The 20,434-nt window shown below is 47.9% G+C and overlaps 1 protein-coding gene across 2 annotated transcripts in view; it reads left to right on the top strand.

The window, feature by feature from the left end:
• Positions 1–2,482: 2,482 nt before the first annotated feature.
• Positions 2,483–20,434, top strand: part of MED27 (mediator complex subunit 27) — a 199,521-nt gene continuing 181,569 nt past the window's right edge. The window contains exons 1-2 of one of the 2 annotated variants that reach the window (XM_065878764.1): positions 2,483–2,738; positions 5,237–5,381. In XM_065878764.1, the coding sequence (XP_065734836.1) occupies positions 2,536–2,738; positions 5,237–5,381 (348 nt within the window). In that variant the 5' untranslated portion in view covers positions 2,483–2,535. The remainder of the gene's footprint in view (positions 2,739–5,236; positions 5,382–20,434) is intronic. The other variant, XM_065878765.1, reaches the window with a different exon arrangement.

Raw genomic sequence — 20,434 nt, 5'->3', positions numbered from 1 at the left:
TTTAGTCTCCTTTAATTTGGGGCTGCTCCTCCGTCCTTCTTGGTCTTTCGTGACACAAGTGTTTTGTGAGAAAGTATAGGTCAATAGTTTTTTTTTTTTTTTTTTTTTTTTTTTTTTGCGGTACATGGGCCTCTCACTGTTGTGGCCTCTCCCGTTGCGGAGCACAGGCTCCGGACGCGCAGGCTCAGCGGCCATGGCTCACGGGCCCAGCCGCTCCGCGGCACATGGGATCCTCCCAGACCGGGGCACGAACCCGTGTCCCCTGCATCGGCAGGCGGACTCTCAACCACTGCGCCACCAGGGAAGCCCCGGTCAATAGTTATTTTGTCTAACGTCTTTGAGTTTGTCAGATGTCAGTTTTTTTGGTTTTTTTTTTTAGAGACAAGCACAAATTTATTTGACGGGTTTTAGAGGTGTTAACTCAGAGAGCTGACCATGCCAATTCATTATTCTGGAGAATATCTAACGGATTATACTCTTGGTTTCTCAAGGAAACATGGAAGCCATTCACTCGGTTGTTAAGCTCTTTCACTCACCTGTGATTTTTTTTTAAACAACTTTATTGGAGTATAATTGCTTTACAATGTTGTGTTGGTTTCTGCTTTATAACAAAGTGAATCAGCTATACGTATACATATATCCCCATATCTCCTCTCTCTTGCATCTCCCTCCCACCCTCCCTATCCCACACCTCTAGGTGGTCACAAAGCGCTGAGCTGACCTCCCTGTGCTATGCAGCTGTTTCCCACTAGCTACCTGTTTTACGTTTGGTAGTGTATATATGTCAATGCTACTCTCTCACTTCGTCCCAGCTTACCCTTCCCCCTCCCTGTGTCCTCAAGTCCATTCTCTACATCTGCGTCTTTATTCCTGCCCTGCCCCTAGGTTCATCAGAACCATTTTTTTTTTATGTTCCATATATATGTGTTGGCATACGGTATTTGTTTTTCTCTTTCAGATGTCAGTTATTTTGTCCAATGTCTTTGAGTTTGTCAGATGTCCTGATCAGACTCAGGTTTTGCATTTTTGGCAGGAATATCACAGAAGTCATGTTGTGCTCTCCTCAGTGGATCATATCAGGGAGTGGTTTGTCCTACACTGGTGACGTTGACCTTGATCTCTTGTATGGGTAGTGTCAGCCAGGTTTCTCCACTATGAAGTCACTATTACCTATTACCTTTACATTACTGAATTAAATTCCTTCATGGTAAAATATACATAACATAAATTACAATTTTAAGTGTTCAATTCTGTAACATTAAGTGCATTCACAGTGCTGTGCTACCGTCACCACCGTCCATGGAACTTTTTCGTCTTCCCCAATTGAAACTCTGTCCCCTTTAAACACTGATACCCCTTCCCCACTCTCATGGCGCCTGGCACCCACCATTCTGTTTCTATGAATTTGACTCTTCTAGGTACCTCATATAAGTGAAATAAGTGAATAAGTGCCTCATATAAGTGAAATCATACAGTATTTATCCTTTTCTGTCTGACTTATTTCACTTAGTATAATGTCTTTAAGGTTCACACATGCTGTAGCGTGTGTCAGAATTTCCTTCCTTGTTTTTTTTAAAATATTTATTTATTTGGCTGTGCTGGATCTTTGCTGCAGCATGTGGGATCTTTAGTTGTGGCATGCGGGATCTAGTTCCCTGACCAGGGATCAAACCCTGGTGCCCGGCATTGGGAGTGCCGACGGAGTCAACCCCTGGACCAACAGGGAAGTCCCAGAATTTCCTTCCTTTTTAAGGGTGAATAAATATTCCCTTGTATGTATATGTTGCATGTTGTTTATGAATTCATCCCACGATGGACATTTGGGTTGCTTCCACATTTTGGCTCTTATAGATAATGCTGCTATGAACGTGGGTATACAAATATCTGTTCCAGACCCTGCTTTTCCTTCTTTTAAGTATGCAACTGGAACTGAAATTGCTGGATCATTATTTTTCCCTTCTTAATTAGCAAATTTCTTGTGGAATGATACGTTGAGACTATGTAACTATGCTATTACTCCTCACACGTTTACCCACTAGCATCCTTCAATTCCTATCTGAATCAGTTATTAATCTAATGGTTGCCAAATGGTAATTTGCTTTCCATCGTTTCTTCTACATTTATTAGTTGGCATTTTACTGTAGGGAAAAAATTTCCCTTCTCCCCTATTGATTTACGAATTTGGAAGCATTTTTTTCAACCCTCTACACCACGGACACCTTAACGCTCTGAGCAATTCTTTTCCATGTGACTCCGAAGTGCGCAAGTTTGGGGAAGTGAGGGAACTTTCTGTATTTCCTTGTCACCATTAGGAAAGCCGAGCGTGCAGCTCGACTGCCCCAGATCCAGGGGATCACTTTCCTGCCCACGCATGTTTAAAGTGGAAACCCTCTCTGGGACAGGGCTCTGAGGAATCACCTGGGCCGCCCCGCCCCGCGAGAACTACATTTCCCAGAGCCCTTCGAGGGTTTGCGTCATCAGCGAGCGCGGCTTTTTGCTCGCTGGTTTTGGAGGGCCCGCTGTGGCGGCGGCAACATGGCGGACGTGTTAAGTGTCGGCGTGAACCTGGAAGCCTTTGCCCAGGCCATCAGTGCCATCCAGGCGCTGCGCTCCAGCGTGAGCAGGGTGTTCGACTGCCTGAAGGATGGCATGCGCAACAAGGAGACGCTGGAGGGCCGGGAGAAGGCCTTCATTGCGAACTTCCAGGACAACTTGCATTCGGTCAACCGGGACCTCAAGTAGGTACCGGCTGAAGGGGCCGGGGGCCTCCCACCCTGTCCCGACCCCGCGCGAGTCTCCTCAGTCAGGGGCTGTTGTCCATTTTCCTTGCTCTCTTGCTCCCCCTCCCTCCTCTCCAAGCCTCTACCTGCCCCTCAGGGCCACCTCATCCTCCACCCCCGCTTTCTCGTCTCCCTTCTCTTGGCCTCCAGGTCCTGGCTGTCTCCCTCCGCCCTGGACCTCCTCAGTGGTCCTTCCATTTCTCACTGGGGGACGTGCTCTCCCCAGGAACTTCCACTCCTCAAATCAGCTCCGCAGGGTTCTCACCTGTGGGCCCGCTGGGCCCCACCACGTCTGATAAAATAGTACCAAACGACCCGATCAGCGCTGCCCCAAAGCCAAGTGCACTCCATCTCATTGGCCCCAGGTTTTCGTCCGTGAACCTGGAACTCATCAGTTCCACTCTAACCCACCCCCAAACACGACAAAATAGGCTTTGTTCTTTCTTCCCCTACCCCTTCCGAAACCACCTGATCAGTACTTTCACTCCCACTCTCACTGTTCCTCTTAAGTTTCTGTCTCTAGAGAGACCTAATCTCGGCCTTAACCAGCTTAATCACTTCTGCTTACACCTCCCCCCGCCCCCTACAAATATTAATTTGTGGCCTTTTAGGATTAAGGATTGTATATTTCTTTCTTATAAGTCACCTTCTTCTACTTTGTAAGTGAAATTAAGTGAGAGGATGTTTGTAAAATGCCTGGCCACATAGTAGGCACTTTGTAAGTGGTTAGGTCCTGGACTTGCCTTCCCCTGCTTATGAGAGTCAGTCCTTTCCAGGAGGGTTAGGATTGCAGGATTTTTTGCCTTTTACCTCTCATAACTGACCTTAGCAGGGGAAGGCATTGGGTGAGCTAGTCATCCTATAATTTCTGGAGTGGCTGTGTTTTTTTGTTTTGTTTTTTTCCCGTCTCAACTTGGTCTCCTTAGTAACCAGATGGAAGGAGGAGGTAGGATGGAAGAGGAGGTGGTGACCAAATGATGGGAGCCTCTTTTTATTTATTTATTTATTTTCCTCTAAGTAGTTGCCATTCTTGTTTTGGGGGAAAGCCAGGAAGTCACACACCCCTCCTCAACTCCCACACCCACTTGCTGTTCTCTGGTGCAGTGCCCGTTAATACTTTCCCTGCTTGAGGGGATGCGCTGGTGGTTCTTTCCTCTTGTCCGTCTCCTCTTCGATTGGCTTCCCTTGGTAATATACAGGATGTTGTAACCCTTCACCATTGTAGAAAGCTTAAGAATGTTGACATCACCCCTTTGCCTTCTTAAATCTTTAGACAGCAGTACCAAGAAGAAGGTGGCTGAAGATTCCAGAATGAACGTGGCATGAGAAGCTGTTCCTACACAGCCTTTGTTGACACTTGGAGACTGGCCCCTCAGTCTGGCGTGCTTCTGGAATGTTTTTTTTTTTTTTTTTTTTTTTTTTTGCCATACGCGGGCCTCTCACCGCTGTGGCCCCTCCCGTTGCGGAGCACGGGCTCCGGACGCGCAGGCTCAGCGGCCGTGGCTCACGGGCCCAGCCGCTCCGCGGCATGTGGGATCCTCCCGGACCGGGGCACGAACCCGTGTCCCCTGCATCGGCAGGCGGACTCTCAACCACTGCGCCACCAGGGAAGCCCTGGAATGTGCTTTTGCTGTTGGCTCCCTTTCCCAAGCTGCTCTAGAGGTTTTTTTTTTTGGCTAGACTGAAGCGTGTTTCTTTGACACAGCCCCTCGGTGGTGTCTTCCCATTCCGTTTGTTTATTTTATCTCTTCTTTGTTTTTTTTTTTTGTGGTACGCGGCCCTCTCACCGTTGTGGCCCCTCCCGTTGCAGAGCACAGGCTCTGGACATGCAGGCTCAGCGGCCATGGCTCACGGGCCCAGCCGCTCCGCGGCATGTGGGATCTTCCCGGACCGGGGCACGAACCCGCGTCCCCTGCTTCGGCAGGCGGACTCTCAACCACTGCGCCACCACGGAAGCCCTCTTCTTTGTTTTGTTACGTTTTAACATCTGTGAAGCACCACGTACAAATCTATCTCTGTGAGAATGGTAAATAATCATCATTTATTCAGGTACTTGCTGTTCTGCCAAAGGTACTGATCTGTACGTGGGTCTGAAAAATCTTAGTGAGAAGCAGTGTTATATTGCGTTTCAAAATTCCGGGAAGTCTCCTCTCCCCCCACACCCCCTCAGAGAATGATTCGAGTTCAAGGCTGATTTTAGGAGGCTTACTGATTTCATCGCTCTTAACCCTTGTTCTCCTTTAGCATGGCGCCGGAGAGCTCAGTTGCAAAACAAGATCAGCCCCCAGTTAGGGGTTGTCTCAAGTGGCCCTAGTCTTCTTAACCTTTCAGAAAGTATTTCTTCTTAAGGGACCTTTGATGGGCGGTTTGAAGAACAGCCGTTGACCAATGTGGTTGGCTTAGCACTGGAGTTTCAGTGGACTCGGGTTTATTTGCTGTATGTGTTTACTTTTCAGTGAGCTGGAACGGCTGAGCAACTTGGTCGGCAAGCCTTCTGAGAACCATCCTCTCCATAACAGCGGGCTGTTGAGTCTGGATCCCGTGCAGGACAAAACCCCTCTCTACAGTCAGCTCCTTCAGGCATATAAGTGGTCAAACAAGGTAAGGGGGACATGTCAGACATGGAGCTAATATAGGAAAAAACAAGTGAGGGTTTTTCTTTCCTTTTTTGTTCTTGATTCAGCATCGGGTTACAGAGTTGGAAGTTTCAGACTTCCCTTTGAAGTCTTTGAGGGTTGTTCAGAGTCAGGTACGTTTAACCTGGTTGCTGGGTGTAGGGAGCAGCTTTTATGAACGCCATGAAATCACATGCAGAATTGTGTGTGTGTGTGTTTTTCTGGGGAGGATTTCCTAGCTTTCATCAGATTCTCAGAGGGGTCCCTGACCCCCAGAAGGTGAAGGACTGCTGGTCTCAGTGTGCAGCCACTCACATGGTTTATGTTGCTTGGCCTGTCCTCCCCATTGTTGATGGAAGAACATCACTAGAGTTTGGTAAATTACTGTCTCTCTCTCCCCGCCCCCCGCACCGTGCCACGCGGCCTGCAAGATCTTAGTTCCCCAACTAGGGATCGAACCCAAGCGCGGAGTCTTAACCACCGGACCACCAGAGAAGTCCCCATCTCTCTCTTTTTTTTTTAATTGAAGTATAGTTGATTTACAATATCGTGTTAGTTTCAGGTGTACAGCACAGCGATTAGTGATACGTGTGTGTGTGTGTGTGTGTGTGTGTGTGTGTGTATGTATTCAGATCCTCTCCCTTATATGTTATTACAAACTATTGAGTATAGTTCCCTGTGCTATAAAATAGATAACCAGCAGTAGGTCCTTGCTGGTTATTTATTTTATACATAGTAGTGTATATACTATGTATAAAATAAATAATAAATATGTATAAAATAAAATAAAATAGCTCTCCCTAGAATTTGCTAGTCATGGTTTCCTGCAGTAGGCAGGCCCGTGGCGTAGACCTTAGGACGGCTGTAAAGGAAAAGTAAGCTGCAGTGTAAAAATAACAGGAGCAGTTAGGCTCAGAAGCCTGGAAACAGTTAGTCTGTTTACTAACAAGTTCCTCTTGTTTGGGCGCTGTGGGTTATTGTGTTGTGTTTGGTTTTGTTGCTGCTGAGAGAAAGCTAGAATATATGGAACATTTGGGGAAGCTTTTCTCGTGAGACTGCTACCTCCCTGGAGATAATAGTTCTCACAGTTACTGATTGTGAACTGCTCTGCCCCCTCCAGTTATCCGTCATCCTTTTCCTCTTTCCTGTGGTTCTTTTCCCTCTCAGGTCTTAAGTGACAGGTGAGCCTTGACTGTGTTTCCAGTGTGTAGAATTTTTCCTTTGAATTTGTCTGGAAGAGTATTTAACATTCTTTGGTTTGCAGTGGAGCCCTGGTGGCTGAATCTGAGACTCAGGGAGAAATGATTTATTTTGGGGCACTTCAAGAAGGGGCTTGAACCTGGGATGCGTGCATTTAACCTATAAGGCTTGTCCTCCAAGCTCTGGGCTGCTGTTGACAGAAACCCACTTCAGTCTCGAGTTTCAGGGTGCCCAGGCGGTATGGGGATCTGTCACTCTCCTGCCCTATCTACGCCTGCTTCCCAGTGTTGGCCTGACATCTCCCAGTGGTGGAAAAGACGCACTGGCAGCTGTAGGTTTGCGTGGTCCTTCTACCAGGTGATCTCCAGGTGTCCACACCAGACCCTAAAAACGGATTCTGGCCCTGTTTGGTAGGTGGCCCCTACCTACCCAGACAGCTCATTGAGTTCAGGGGGTGGGATTCTGTGCCTGCCCAGTGCAGATCAGCTAAAGCACAGGAATTGGGGCTGCTTGGAATGAGAGAGAGGCAGGAGAGGACGCAGGGCAGACAAGAAATTAGAGATGTCTGTTGCAGTTGCCAGGGCCAGACATGAGACTGTTCTGGCCCTACGCAGATAGCCCTGTCCTCTCAGGGTTTTCTGTTTGAGCATCCTTATTTCCCCAGGGGCATGCTTGGACATCTTAATGTGAGTTTACCTGGTGATTGGGTGGGATCTGATCTGTAGGTGACTTATTTCTGGTTGGACTCCTGGTAGAAAGTCTTGCTTTTTGGTGTTTGGACGTGGAAGCTGTGTTCATGTATCACGTGGGTAATGTTCTTGGAATAGGCTTGAGGGATGGACACTTCATTGGTGGGAAGATTTAGGCTGATCTCGAAACCATGAGTGTGTGGGACTCAGTGGAAGCTACTGGTTTTAACTTGAAGTGATGACTCTTAACTTTTGAATGAAGGTAGTTTTAATTGTTTGCTGAATTTATTAGAGTATAAAAATAGAAGACCCTGTCCCTGCCCCCCACCCTTGCCCTCAGGTGGAAAAGAGGATGTGTTAAGGAAAAGAAATATTATGTATGTGGAAATTCTTGTCCTGGAGATGCTACAGCTTAAAACTAGATGTAGAAATGTATCACAGGTTTTAGGTCCTATATGAGCAGTGTGAGTGGTGTAGGGGTTCAGTCATGTCCTGGCCTGGCGCGTGCCTCTAAAGTAACTGCTGTTCCACCAGCTTCCGAGTGCCCCAGCAGAGAGAGGATTTTGGAGTCTTAAAACATTAATTGGCACAATAAAGAGAATGTTTAAGAGATGTTTAGCTTACCCCCTTAATCTATAGCCAAGCAGACCAAGGCCAAGTGAACCAACCTGCTCATGGTTTCATAGCTAGACTAGAATTTGCCTTTCCTGATGTAGGTCAGTGTTCTTTCCTCTAAAACTTGATGCTTTAATCAGGTTTGGCTTAAGGTTTTGACTATAGCAAACATTTTTCCCCCTTTAACCTTCATCACAGGAGCAATTCATATGTTATATTTTATTCATAAACTGGTATCACATTTTACTCATTTTTAGTGGTTTACTGAAGGATGGAGATGGCAAATACATGGGACATGGTCCTGAAACTGTCACTCTTGTCCAGGGCAGACATCACTAACCACCCTCTGTATTCTTTCCTGCTAAGGCCACCTCTGGGCTCGCAAGTCTGTTCTGGGGCTGGGCAGCCCCTGCCAGTTATTCAAAGGTGGGCTACAGGGGAAACGTTTTTTATTTCTGTTATGGTAGATAATGTCCTATTTGACTATTGCTTATTTATACCTTACCTTACTCTGGAGGGGATTTAAGATCTATTATACAAATACTGTACTTCAAACCTTGAAAGGAAAGAGGAAAACAAGGGTAAGGATGCCTTATGTACATTTCTTTAGTAAACTCAAGAAGTAGCCCCAAGAAATAAGCCAGTATTCTTATTTCCAGCTGGGGATATGGAAGCAGCAATGATATGTGTTTATCATGCCTCTCTTACAAATGAAAAGAGCTTTTTAATTGCAAAAGCTTTCATCATTCTTCATTTTACCCTCGACGAGTTTAAACTGGAAAGTGCATTAATATGTTAGGTGAAGTTTAGGGTAACTTGCCAATGTCAGCCTTCTGCACTGTTGGCTAAGAACTGAAGGAAGTGTGGGAAAGGCTTTGGTACCACCCATTATGTGATGGACTTTCTATTTTATGTGCCATTGGCCATAGAGAAGTCTCATTCACGCTTACTGACTAATTATTTTCTTTAGAGGATTTTGTAATTTTTGTAAAGTCAGTCAGAATATTAATTACATGGTAGTTGGCATAATTGTTAGGATAACACATTTAAAAATTAACCTACAAAAATAAAAATTAATCTAATCTAATGAAATGATGTCAAATTGCTGGGAGCAGCACTTTTCCCGTGCTGAATTGGGGAAAGACTTTAGCTTTCAACCCTTGTGCACCTATAGATTATTGCTCTGTGGAGAGATGACAAGCTCTGGACGACGGCGAAAAATAATTGGCGTCAGCGCGGTCCTTGCTGTAAGATAGTGAATGTGAACATAATGAGGAAAGAAAATCACTTAAATGCCCCCCAAAACCTTAATCATCATGACTTGAGGTCGGGCGCCGTTCTGGACTGTTCTTATTACGTCCAGATATGCTGAGAGTTAGGCTGAACTATTCTCAAGGCCCCTGTCCGAAGGTTTCCGGTGTCCTGTCTCCAGGCTTCGATTTCCGGCTTTGACTTTCTGCGTTTGTTTATGGCAGGAGGCTGCTTGTGTATTTGCCTGAAAAGGGGGCGAAGACTTGAGCCTTTTCCTCGTGATGTCTCAAGCAGCAAAGACCCCAGAAGTGTCACTTTCTCCCCGGGTTGGGAAATGGGCCCTGAGGAAGGGGCTGGCGCTGCCTTTTCTTTGTTTTTGCATGCTTAATTTTTCAGTTTTATTAGAGAAAGAGCAAATTTCAATTCCAAGGGTATTCAGTTGGAAAGCCTGAAGACACTTGCTCCACTCTACCGTCCCGAGCTGTTCTTATCAGAATCTAGTTACTCAGTGGCTTTAAGTTGCTATAACATTCACGTCCCTCACATCCAGCCTTGAAGGTGCTCTTGACGTTTTGGCATCATGGAGCTAACGGGTGGGATTGGTTAAAACTGCAACACGGAGCCTTTTCCCTTAGGGGCCCCGTCCTCTTTTAGGTCCCTGCGGAGAGAGACTGTGTCCCTCTCGTTCCCAGGGGGGAGTCCCCAGCGCCTAGCAGGGCTCCTGGTACTCAGTGCACATCAGTTAAAATTCACTGAATGAATGAAAGAATAAGTAAAAAGGGTTTTCTGTTGAATTTTTAATTTACAGCCCCTTTCGTGGTTTGCTTGCTTGTATTTTTGATGAAGTGCTATCAGGACATTCCATTTTGGGCCATTACTGAGAAATTTAGTTGTGCTACTTGTAGATGAGAGAAAATTCTCAGGTCCTGTGCTGGAGGCCAGGGCCAGATTCCAGAAGGGTAATTTGGAAGGAAAGGTGAGGTCAGTTGGTGAACTGATGATAAGCTCTTTGAGAGCTGAGGTTGGAAGTTTCATCTGTGTTGCCTGTCATCTGGTGTTCCCTTCCTGAGAGAGCCGGGTTGGCAGCCAGTGCTCAGGAGGGGGTAGGACTTGGTAGAAGTCGTCCGGAGTTGACTGAGTCAGCCTAATTTGAGCGACAGCACCTGATGTCAGGTGTTCTGCGGCAGCTGTTGTTTTGGCAGAAATGCGAAAACTGGGAAGAGGCGAGACAACCCCATCAGCCTCTTAGGGATTATCCCACTTGGTGTGTTATCAATAACTAATTTCTGTTCCTAGTGTTTTCCTTATCACCAGACCCACCCCCGACTCACTCAGGGAATATGGATTCATTCAGAACATAATGAGGAAAGAAAATCACTTAAATGCCCCCGAAAGCCTTAATCATCGTGGCTTTGGACCACGCACTGTTCTGGATTGTTATTCTTAGCAGAGGTGCAGGTACCATTCTTAGAGGTGTTCTTACACCTAAATCTAACCTTCCTGGCTCCCTGTCACTCAGCATGAACTTTCCAGCAGGGTGAGCTTGACTGCAGTAGTGACTGCCCTGGTTGGCCTTGAACCCTGCACCCTTCTCCTCCCTCCCCACCCAAAGCCCTGATACTGTGTGAGCCATTATGAAAAGAACAGAGTAGCACAACCAAACAGGAAAAAGAACCAAACAAAACCAATCTCCGGGGTTTCTAGATACTGTTGGATTCAGAAGTAAAGGAAGGTACAGTCAGAAATGTCAAGCCTTAACTGTAAGTTCTGGAGTTAGGCTGCCTGAGACATGATCCAGCTCTGCACTTACGCTGTGCCTTGAACACGTGAAAAACTTGTTTAAAGCATTCGTTTCCTCGTCTGTAAGATGGGGGTAATACAAGTATATGTATCATAGTGTTATAGGGAATATTAAATGAAATAATGCGTATGAAGTGCCTTAGAACAACTCACGTGTCATAAGTGTGCATTAAATGGTAGTTATAGTTCCCGGCCCACTAAGCGTATGTGTGTGTTTGCTTAGGGAGTGGCAGTATTGCTCAGTGGTTAAGAGCATAGGCTTCAGTGCTAGACCACTTTGGTTCACATCCCAGCTCTGCTACCTGACAACGATGAAGCTTCCCTGTCTGTGCCTCAGTTTTCTATTCTTTAAAATGGGGACGATAGTTGTACCCACCACAGAAAGATACGTTGAGACTAAATGAGGTAATATAAGTATAGCACTTACCTGGCACAGAGTAAATGCTCTCTAGGGGCTGGTATTGTTATCTTAACAAAGTGACGAGGACAGACTCCCAGGCAGTGCGGGCCTGTCTTCCAGTGACTTCCGCTCTATCACACCGCCTCCCAAGCTTGACTCTAGTATATTCTTCTGAAGTTCTACAAATCAGATTCTTTTAGGTAATCAGCACCTTTTCCCCCTGAGGAAGCCTGGGCGTAGATATCAACAATTCACACATTAGTATGAATCAGTGGGAGGGGCCTCTTTCCTCATAAAACCTGGAGGTTTGGGAGTTTGGTGAGGAAGATAGCTAACCTTTTGGTAACCTTTTGATATGGAGCCAGGGGTTTGGATGGGATGTGGGACTTGAGGGATGTTGAAGACAGGGTGAGGGGCCTGGGAAGAAATGAGGAATGAGGGGATGGCAGAGAAGTTGGTGAGAGGGGCTGTGTCTTGCCCAGGGCAGACCACCTGTGCAAGCTGAGGAGGAATCCTCTCACTCTGTGGAAGCTCAGGGTTCCCACTGGTCTGTGGTCCTCTTACCTGGCGGGGAAAACATCATAGGCTAGTCTGGGATCTCTAGTGTTGTTTCTTTAGGAAAATGTTCGCACACACAGGCCCGTGTAAAAATAAACACTTGGATTGTGTCCATTTTTGTAAATTGGATGCTCATTACAGGCAGGGCTCTGGAGTCGGACTCTGTTGGGTTTGACTCCCTGGCTTTGTGAGTTGGGGTGAGTTCCATACCCTCCCTCTGTCTCAGCCTCTTCACCAGTCAAAAGTAGATAATAACACTTCTGCCTTATAGGGCTGTCGTGAGGGCTGATGAGTGGAGTACCCCCGAGGTACCCAGAGCAGTGCCCAGTGTGCAGTGAGCGTGCAGTGGTGTTAGTGCTTCTGCTTACTCCTTTTAATACTATCGGGCAAGCTTTATCGAGGCAGCGGTAGTCATGAGCACACTGGACAGAGGTCTCGAGAGGCTGGGATTTGGTTTTGGCTGTCTGCTATCTGGCTGTGTGCCCTTGTGCCCGTGGCTTTGTTCCTCTGGGTTCTAGCTTCCTTGTTGGTAGAATGAAGAGCTGGACTGAAGACCTCTCGAGTCCCTTTTGGCTGTCACTTGGGAAGGAGCAGTGGAATCACTTATGCATTTGCATTGTTTTGGAAATGAAAGCGTAACCCGGGGAGCAGAGGAGAGTAATTCTTGTCCAGTAACGTTTCTTAAGCACAACTGTTGTGTACGCTACAGAGCATCTCAGAACAGACCAGGATAGAGCAGCAGCCCTAGAGGCCCTTAGGGGAAGATTACCTTTCAGAGGTTCTCTAGACAGCAGTAGCCTCCTGTAACACACCGAGTGTAAGCCGTCATGAAAATCACCTGATGCCCCCATAGTTCTAAGTGGGTTCCACCCCAAGGCTTTGGCCTAATTCCATATCTTTATGTTCTACTTATCAGTTGTGGTTTCTGAAAACTGTCACTTTGTTGTGGCCTGGAATCAGATATGTGATTCCCTCCTTCTTTTTCTCTAAAGGAGCAGGAACTCTGTTGAGAAGCTACCCTGGGCAGGCTGCAGAGGCCGCTGGCTGTGTGTCACACGTGCCCCGCAGGAGTCACTCTGCCCGGGGCTGGGGGTGAGGGTAACTCAGCCTGAGTCCCTCTTTGGCTCTTTTATAGTAGCCTTTTCTGGGCTGATCGGGTTTGTGCGGTTTGCCCGAAGCTTTGTGTACATTGTAACCAGAGCCTGAAAAGGGCGCTTTCTCTTCTCTTCCAGGAATGTTTAGTAGACAGGAAATTGTCCCATATCATTTTTGTTCCTGGTGAGTTGCACATTGACGGTGGGGAAGGACGTGTACCATTACAAGTGCAGAAAGGATATGATGTTACGCCTCCCCTTTAGCGCTTCTCTCCTGTGGTCCACGCCTGCTCTGGGCCAGCCCATATGTTTTGCCGCTTCACTTGCCAGCCGTACGCGGATGACACCGCACTCCAGCCAGCCTAGAAGCTCGCCTGAGATCCTGACCCGTGTCAGAGTGCCCGCTGGACATCTGCACTTGGGACTCACAGGCTTCTCGGGTAGAAGGAGCCCAGAACGGAAACCCTGCCCCCGACCCCAGACCTGCTCCTCGTGGTGGGGTGCCTGGACCCTCACACCTGCTGACTAAGATCTACTGATGCCACCTCTCCAAAACCGCTTAGTCTTTCCTCCCCACCTTGACTGCCGCTGTCTGAGCCCAGGCCCCCCTTATTGCTTGGGGCAATGCTACTGCCTCCCCTCTGGCTTCCTGCCCCTTCCCACCCACTGCAGCCATTTTCCGCTCGGCAGTTCCCAGGGACCTGGACAAAGGAGACACCTGATAGGTCGCTCCTCAGTGGTTTCTTCCATCTCCCTTAGGATCAATTCCAGCTCCCGGCTGGCATTGGGAGGCATTTTAGTTATCGCACCCAGGGGCCTGAGTCCAGAAGCAGACAGACCTTTGGCCAGACTTCTTAGCCTCAGTTTCCTCATCTGCAAAATGGCACGAACAGTCCTGCGTCTTAGGGTGGCTGTGAGGATTACGTGAATACTCCCTTGAGTATGCAGTGCAGAGCCTGTTTACCATTAGCGGTCCAGGTGCAGGGCCTCATGGCCTGGCACCAGCTCCCTTCTCTAGCCCCCACCCTTCCTTCCTTTCTTCCTTTCTTTCTGGGGGAAAAAACCCCTAAACTTTTTATTGTGGAAAGTTTCAAATTCCACAAAAGTAAGCGAATTATCTAATGAGCCATTGTCTACTCAGCTTCAACAATTAAGAATATTTTGCCACTCTTATTTCATTGATTTCCACATCCCCCTACTCTCTTTTCTGGGGGTCAGGGGTGAGGACTGGCGTATTTGAAAGCAGTGCCCGACATCATGTCATTTCATCGGGAATCCTTCAGCGTTCAGCTTCCTTTCTTCCCACTTTCCCTGCTCTTATTTTTGCCACTTCTTGTCTGCAAAATGCATTGCGGTTCCCCAGAATCTTCTGATCTCAGGGTCTTTGCACACGCTCTTCTTCCTTCTCCCTCCTTTCTTTGGAAAAGTCTTAGTCCTTTAGGTCTTAGACTTCCTCTGGGAAGTCTTCTGAGATGTACCCAGATTAGGTGCCCCTGCGTTTACACCTGTGACAGCTTTTATCCTCCTCTGCTTGTTCGTTATCCCCACAAGGGTAAGCCCTGTCCTGTGTTAGGACTTAGACTTTGGGTGTTATCTAACACCTTTAAGCCTCAGCCTGCTGGACTAGAAAACGGACATAATACCAATCTCATCGGATTGGTCTGAATGTCTAATTAGAAACTGTATATAAGGTTTCTGGTTCAGGGTAGGATGTATAGTGGCCTTTAGGAAATAGTTGTTACTGCAGGTAGCTATTTCTAAGTAAATTGAAGCCTCTAAATCTCTTCCTCTTCCCTTTTCAGACGACCAGTTTGAGCTTTCTCCCTTCTGAGTCCGCTGCTATTTACGTGCCCTTGACTTTTTGCAGCTTTGTGTTGTTATTGGGTGTGGGGGCGCTGAAAGGGAGAAGGTGTGGAAGGGAGCGCCTAGAGGCTTTATCCCTTCTCTGGCGGCCACGCCCTAATCTTAAGGACCTCTGGGCTGGGCTCAGGAGTTCCGCCCCTGGGTCCTGTGCCTGTGCCGTCAGCATTCCCCTTCTTCTGCAGCAGTCACCTGTTTGTTTGGGAGGCTCCAGCAGCCTCTCCGGAGCTGGTTGCCACGCTCCCTGGGCCGGCGCCCGGCTCGGCCTGCTGCTTTTCCTCGCTGACTTGACCAAGTGACCGAAACTCCCAAGACTCTCGCTCTCCCCGGGGACAGTATACTCATCTAGTAGGTTCTGGCAAGTCAGTAGCTTGTTGCACCGTCAAACTTGCCTCAACCCTGTGGGTTGGAGGCTCTTTCTGAAATCTCTAGTTTTGTCTGTGGCTGCTCCGCTAGACGCAGCCCGGTTCCTCTGGGAGGAGCCCAGAGATTAAAGCGCTGCTGCAGAGAAGCCTCCAGAATGACGAGGCAGAGCTGATCTGGTCTGTGTTTGCCCCACAGGCTTTCAGCAGCTGCACTGATAGCACTGCCGCAGCTGCTCGTCCTCCAGGTCTGTCCCCTCTCCTCGAGCGTTGGGGCTCTGGTGTCACTTTGAAGGCCTCCCGTCGGGGACACAGTAGACACTCGTAATTGAGCCCCCCGCCCCAACCTCCCCATATTTCCAAACAGACTCCAGACACTGTGCCTCCTCTGGCCAAGTGTTAGATCTCAAGGGGACCTCCACGATCAGGTGGGGCAGCGCCCCTCCTTTTATAGAGAGAGTGACTTGTCCAAGGGCCACACCGCCAGCCCTCTAACCGGGACCCGCAGTGTTCGGTAGCCTGAAAAGGGAATGTCATCCGGATGTCCAGGCAAGCAGAGAGGTTTCTTCCGCTGTTGAAGCCCATTAAAATATTGCCATTTACCTGTGGTTTTGTGTCTGCTGATCCCCCTGTCAGTGAAGCAGGAGCAGTGGTCAGTCCACATGCTGTATCCAAGGGAACCACGGCGGTGGGTGTGACCCATTGACAGCTGCAGTCTGTGCGCAGACCAAGACTGCGCACGGGGCCCAGCCCAGGCATGGATGTGGCTCAGGGCAATTGCCTTGACCTCCATGAGCAGAGCAGCCCCAGGCCCTGCAGATTCTGAGAGGCAGGTAGCCTCATCTGCTTTAAGCTCCGATGTGATAAGTATGATATGAGAAGTTGGGATCTTAGCAACTAACTGGCAAGTCATGAAAAGAAAGGTACTGCCTTGGAGCCTCTTATCCCCTTCCTGGCATGGGTGGGGACCCCAGGGATGACTGTGTAAAGATAAGCCCCCTGCCCACTTTTTTCCCCTTTTTACCAGGAATTGTACTGAGTCCTCCAGTGGGTTCATGGAATGCCAGTTGCTCTTATTTTTCCCCCGTTTGGATGTTTCTGTGTGTTTTAGGGTTGGAGGGTTACCTCGTACCATCGTGATTTTCAGTCAGTAGGCTTCTCGAATTATCGATCACTTATTAGTAGTTGCCGCCACTGAGCATTTGGGCTCGGCGCTCTTCCGATGACCATACACAGTAGATTTGGAAGCGAGAGAGTCTGCAGGTTTTGAGTGTGTGCGTGCGTCCATATGTGAGAGAGTGGCTGCACTCGGCGTAAAACGCTCGGTCACATTAATTTCCAAACTGCTTTTGAGTAGTGTGGTGTTTGCTAGGAAGTATCTAATCCGTCTGTTGAACACGTGTTCATTGGGCATCTGCTATGTTTCAGGCACTGTTCTAGACTCAGTGAAGGAAACCGATCGGTTCCCATCTTCCTGGAACTCAGCATATATCCAGTTCTCGAACTTGATCAGCATGCCCAAAGCACATGACTTTAACAGTAATTCCTGACTCCACTATTGGTCTTTTTCCCCCCTTAATCAGTGGCCTTTCTATGCCTCAGTTTACCTGTCTTTACTGTCAGAAAGGAGCATAACTGATAGGGTGCTGGGTGACTTAATTGACACCTGTAACTTATCTAGAACAGGGCCTGAACATAAAGGAAATTTTGTCTTGCACTCCGGACATCTTAAATATCATCCTGTTTTTATAGTTTGGTGCATTTTAATTCTGTCTTGTGCTTAACGCAAATGCAAATTTATTGCTGTAATATACACTTTTCTGGTTTGTTTGCCCTTGGCATGTCACCAGTTTGCCCATATTCTGCTGTAGCCTAAGGTCGCGCTTGTTTTTCTTTTCTTTTTTAATAAATTTATTTATTTTTAACTTTTATTTATTTTTGGCTGTGTTGGGTCTTCGTTGCTGCTCACAGGCTTTCTCTAGTTGTGGCGAGCGGGGGCTACTCTTCATCACGGTGCACAGGCTTCTCGTTGCGGTGTCTTCTCTTGTGGAGCACGGGCTCTAGGCGCACGGGCTTCAGTAGTTGTGGCTCACGGGCTCTAGAGTGCAAGCTCAGTAGTTGTGGCGCACGGGCTTAGTTGCACCGCCTCATGTGGGGTCTTCCCGGACCTGGGCTCAAACCCGTGTCCCCTGCATTGGCAGGCAGATTCTTAACCACTGCACCACCAGGGAAGTCCCAGGTTGTGCTTCTTTTAAGGGGTTTTCATTGGTTTTAAGAGAACACTAAATATCTATCTTATATTTGTGTCCAAAGGCAAAAAAACCCAATCAATCAGTCAGGGTACTGACTCTCTTGCCACCGTTGACATGAGACCTGACCCAGTTGGGCTGTTTCTGTCCTAAAAGAACTCTCCACGTGCTTCTTTTGATATGGATTAGTGACTGCAAAGGGTGCTGCACATTTGTTATTCTCTCTTATTTGTCAATGGGTCTGTTTATTTTCATTTTTATTTTTTTTTTGGCCTCACCACGGGGCTTGCGGGATTTTAATTCCCCGACCAGGGATTGAACCCGGGGCCTGGCAGTGAAAGCGCCGCATCCTAACCACTGGACCGCCAGGGAATTCCCAGCGAATGGGTCTGTTTAAATTTCACTTAAATACCTGGAGCCCTGAAGGCTGATTTTGCCCGTGGGTGAGATTGGCCCTGTGCACTGACTTCAGTGTCTCACCGGGGGCGAGCTGGGGCCCACTGCCTGCGCTGTGTCCTCTCCTGTTGCCTGGCCACCTGCCTGGCTGTCCATCCAATCATTTGTCTAGCTCACTATTTAAAATCACACTTGATAATTCAGTATGTTTCCCAGAGAATGAGTTGATTCAAAATCCTACATCATCCATGGTGTTTGTGATGAGAATTTGAACCACCCGAGTTTCAAGATAAAATAAATTCTCGACCTCTGTTTCTTAGTGAGCAGAAAATGATGAGGCAACCGTTGAAGAGTTTTGTTTAGTGATCACGTGGAATTGTATTTTCTTTCCTGTGAAAATCACTGCGATGGTTTCCGTATGTTATACAGTTCCTCTCCAGATTTTGTCCTCTTCACCTGAAAAATGCTTGTGAAGACACTTATTTTTCTGGGTAGGTGATGCTCTTAGCGCGGGGCCAGCACAGAGGAAGCCCTTGGTGGGTACGCGTTTCCTTTCAGCGCTGCAAGTTCCCGTCCGCCATGCCCTCTCCCCCGTAGCACTTAATTTGAGCCAGTGGAAATGTTGCTGGTTAACTAGATTACCGTCAGCTTGGTTTGGATAGCAAAGGTGCTATCTAAATGCTTTTAAAATGTTCCGAGAAGCCTCAGAGGATTATAGAGGCCAACGCTCTCCTATCCTTGTTTTTCCCAGTCTAAAACAGAGCAGTCCGTGTTCATTTTAATTGCTTGGATGAGCTCAAACATTGAGATTTTAATGCATTTTCACAGTAGCTCAGAGAGCGTCACCACATTATCCTGCTGGCAGCTCATTGGAATCCTCGGCCCAAATGCCGTGCTCGGGGGGCCGCAGCTCAGAGAACCGGAGTGTGGTAATTTCCTAGTAAGATGTCTTGTGGGGAATGTTGCCTTTCCTGTTGAGATGTCCTCCGAATTGTGAAGTGTTGTCCTTCTCAGTCACAAAGTGATGGGCACGTATGGCTCTTGAGGAAGGTTTTCAGAGCTTTTGGCTCGCAGAGGGTGGAGTTGCTTTATTCTGATGAGTCACAAGATGGGAAAGGGCCCTCGTAAGCCTCCAGTTTGTGGTTGATCCTAAAGGCACACTGACAACATCTGCACCCCGGTGGGGTCTGGAGGGCAGTTCCCAACGACTGTACCTCCACCTTCTACTCCCGCTCGTCAGATAAGGCCAGCCTCATAGGGAGGTGGGGCCTTGGGAGCTGATGGCCAGGGGAGTGCTGGAAACACCGGCTCTGGGGTGGGTTGAGGACAACCAGCAAGATGAATCAGGCAGCATCCCTGCCTCCTGGATTTCACTCCCTCTGCATGTCAGCTGCGCTGGACCCTTCCACCTCCAGCACTGGGGTCGAACCATGGTTTCTAGTGCTTGGCGTGCGCTTAGTAAGTGTTGCCAAATGGATGAGCGAATACTCCCACCCTCCTTCAGGGCGTCTTCTCTCATAGCCAGGACATTTGCAGAAGTCTCCTAACTGGCCTCCCTGTCTCACCACCTCCTATCTCTCCCCACATAGCATCAGTGACCTTTAAATGTGCAAGTTTGATCTCACAAGTCTCCTGCTTAAAATATGGTGATGATTTCTTCTTGCGCTCAGGATGAAGACAGACTCTGTAATGTAGCCGGTAATGGTCTGGCTCACATGGTACCCCAGCTCAGCACTCAGCCTGCATGCCCTCCTGCCCTCAAGCTGTTGAAGTGGCCTATTTCAACGGGCCCCACCCCTCTTTTTGTTTGGCTAATGTTCTCTCGCTTTATTTTTCCATATTTGTTTATGGTCACATACTCGGGAGAGTCTTTTCCAACTCCCCAAGTCAGGGTGAGGTAACCCCCCGTACTCCTGCAGCCCCCCACCTTGCCCGCATCGTGGTGTGATTCGCGATAGACTAAGTACTGATAGCTGGGGCAGGGGACAGGGACGCTGCCCGCCTGTTCACCAGGGTATTTCCAATGTCTAGTGAGGCCCAACAGAAGAAGACAAACCAACAAAACACTTTGAGTTAACTAAGTAGCTTCCTTGTCTTTGAAGTCAATATTAAAATTCCAGTGACGTGTTTTTGAGGGGGGAGGTGGGCTGTAGGGTTCCAGGTCCTACTTTTCTTGATGTTTGGGTAGGAGGTGGCTCTTAGCTGCGGTATTTCCTCAGTGCACAGCTGCTGAGATGTCTTTATTTGGTTTGTGCATTCCACTCACGGCCTGACTTACTGAAGGATAATGAATATTAAGGGTTTTTTTTGTCTTTTTTTTAAACTAGTTTGGGGATACAAACAGAAGGCAGATTATCTTATTTTGAGGCAGATATGAAAAGGGCAAAGAAAGGAGACAGTGAACGTTACAGAAGTGTCTTATATTGCATTTCAGCACTTTATTTTTTTGGCTGTGCTGTGCGGCTTGCAGGATCTTAGTTCTCCAACTAGGGATCGAACCCAGGCCCTCGGCAGTGGAAGTGTGGAGTCGTAACCACTGGGCCACCAGGGAGGTCCCTGTTTCAG

Source organism: Phocoena phocoena, chromosome 6 (assembly GCF_963924675.1).
Source record: "Phocoena phocoena chromosome 6, mPhoPho1.1, whole genome shotgun sequence".
Taxonomy (NCBI): Eukaryota; Metazoa; Chordata; class Mammalia; order Artiodactyla; family Phocoenidae; genus Phocoena; species Phocoena phocoena.
Note: the sequence above shows the minus strand (reverse complement) of the source record. Positions and strands in the feature narration are given on the sequence as shown.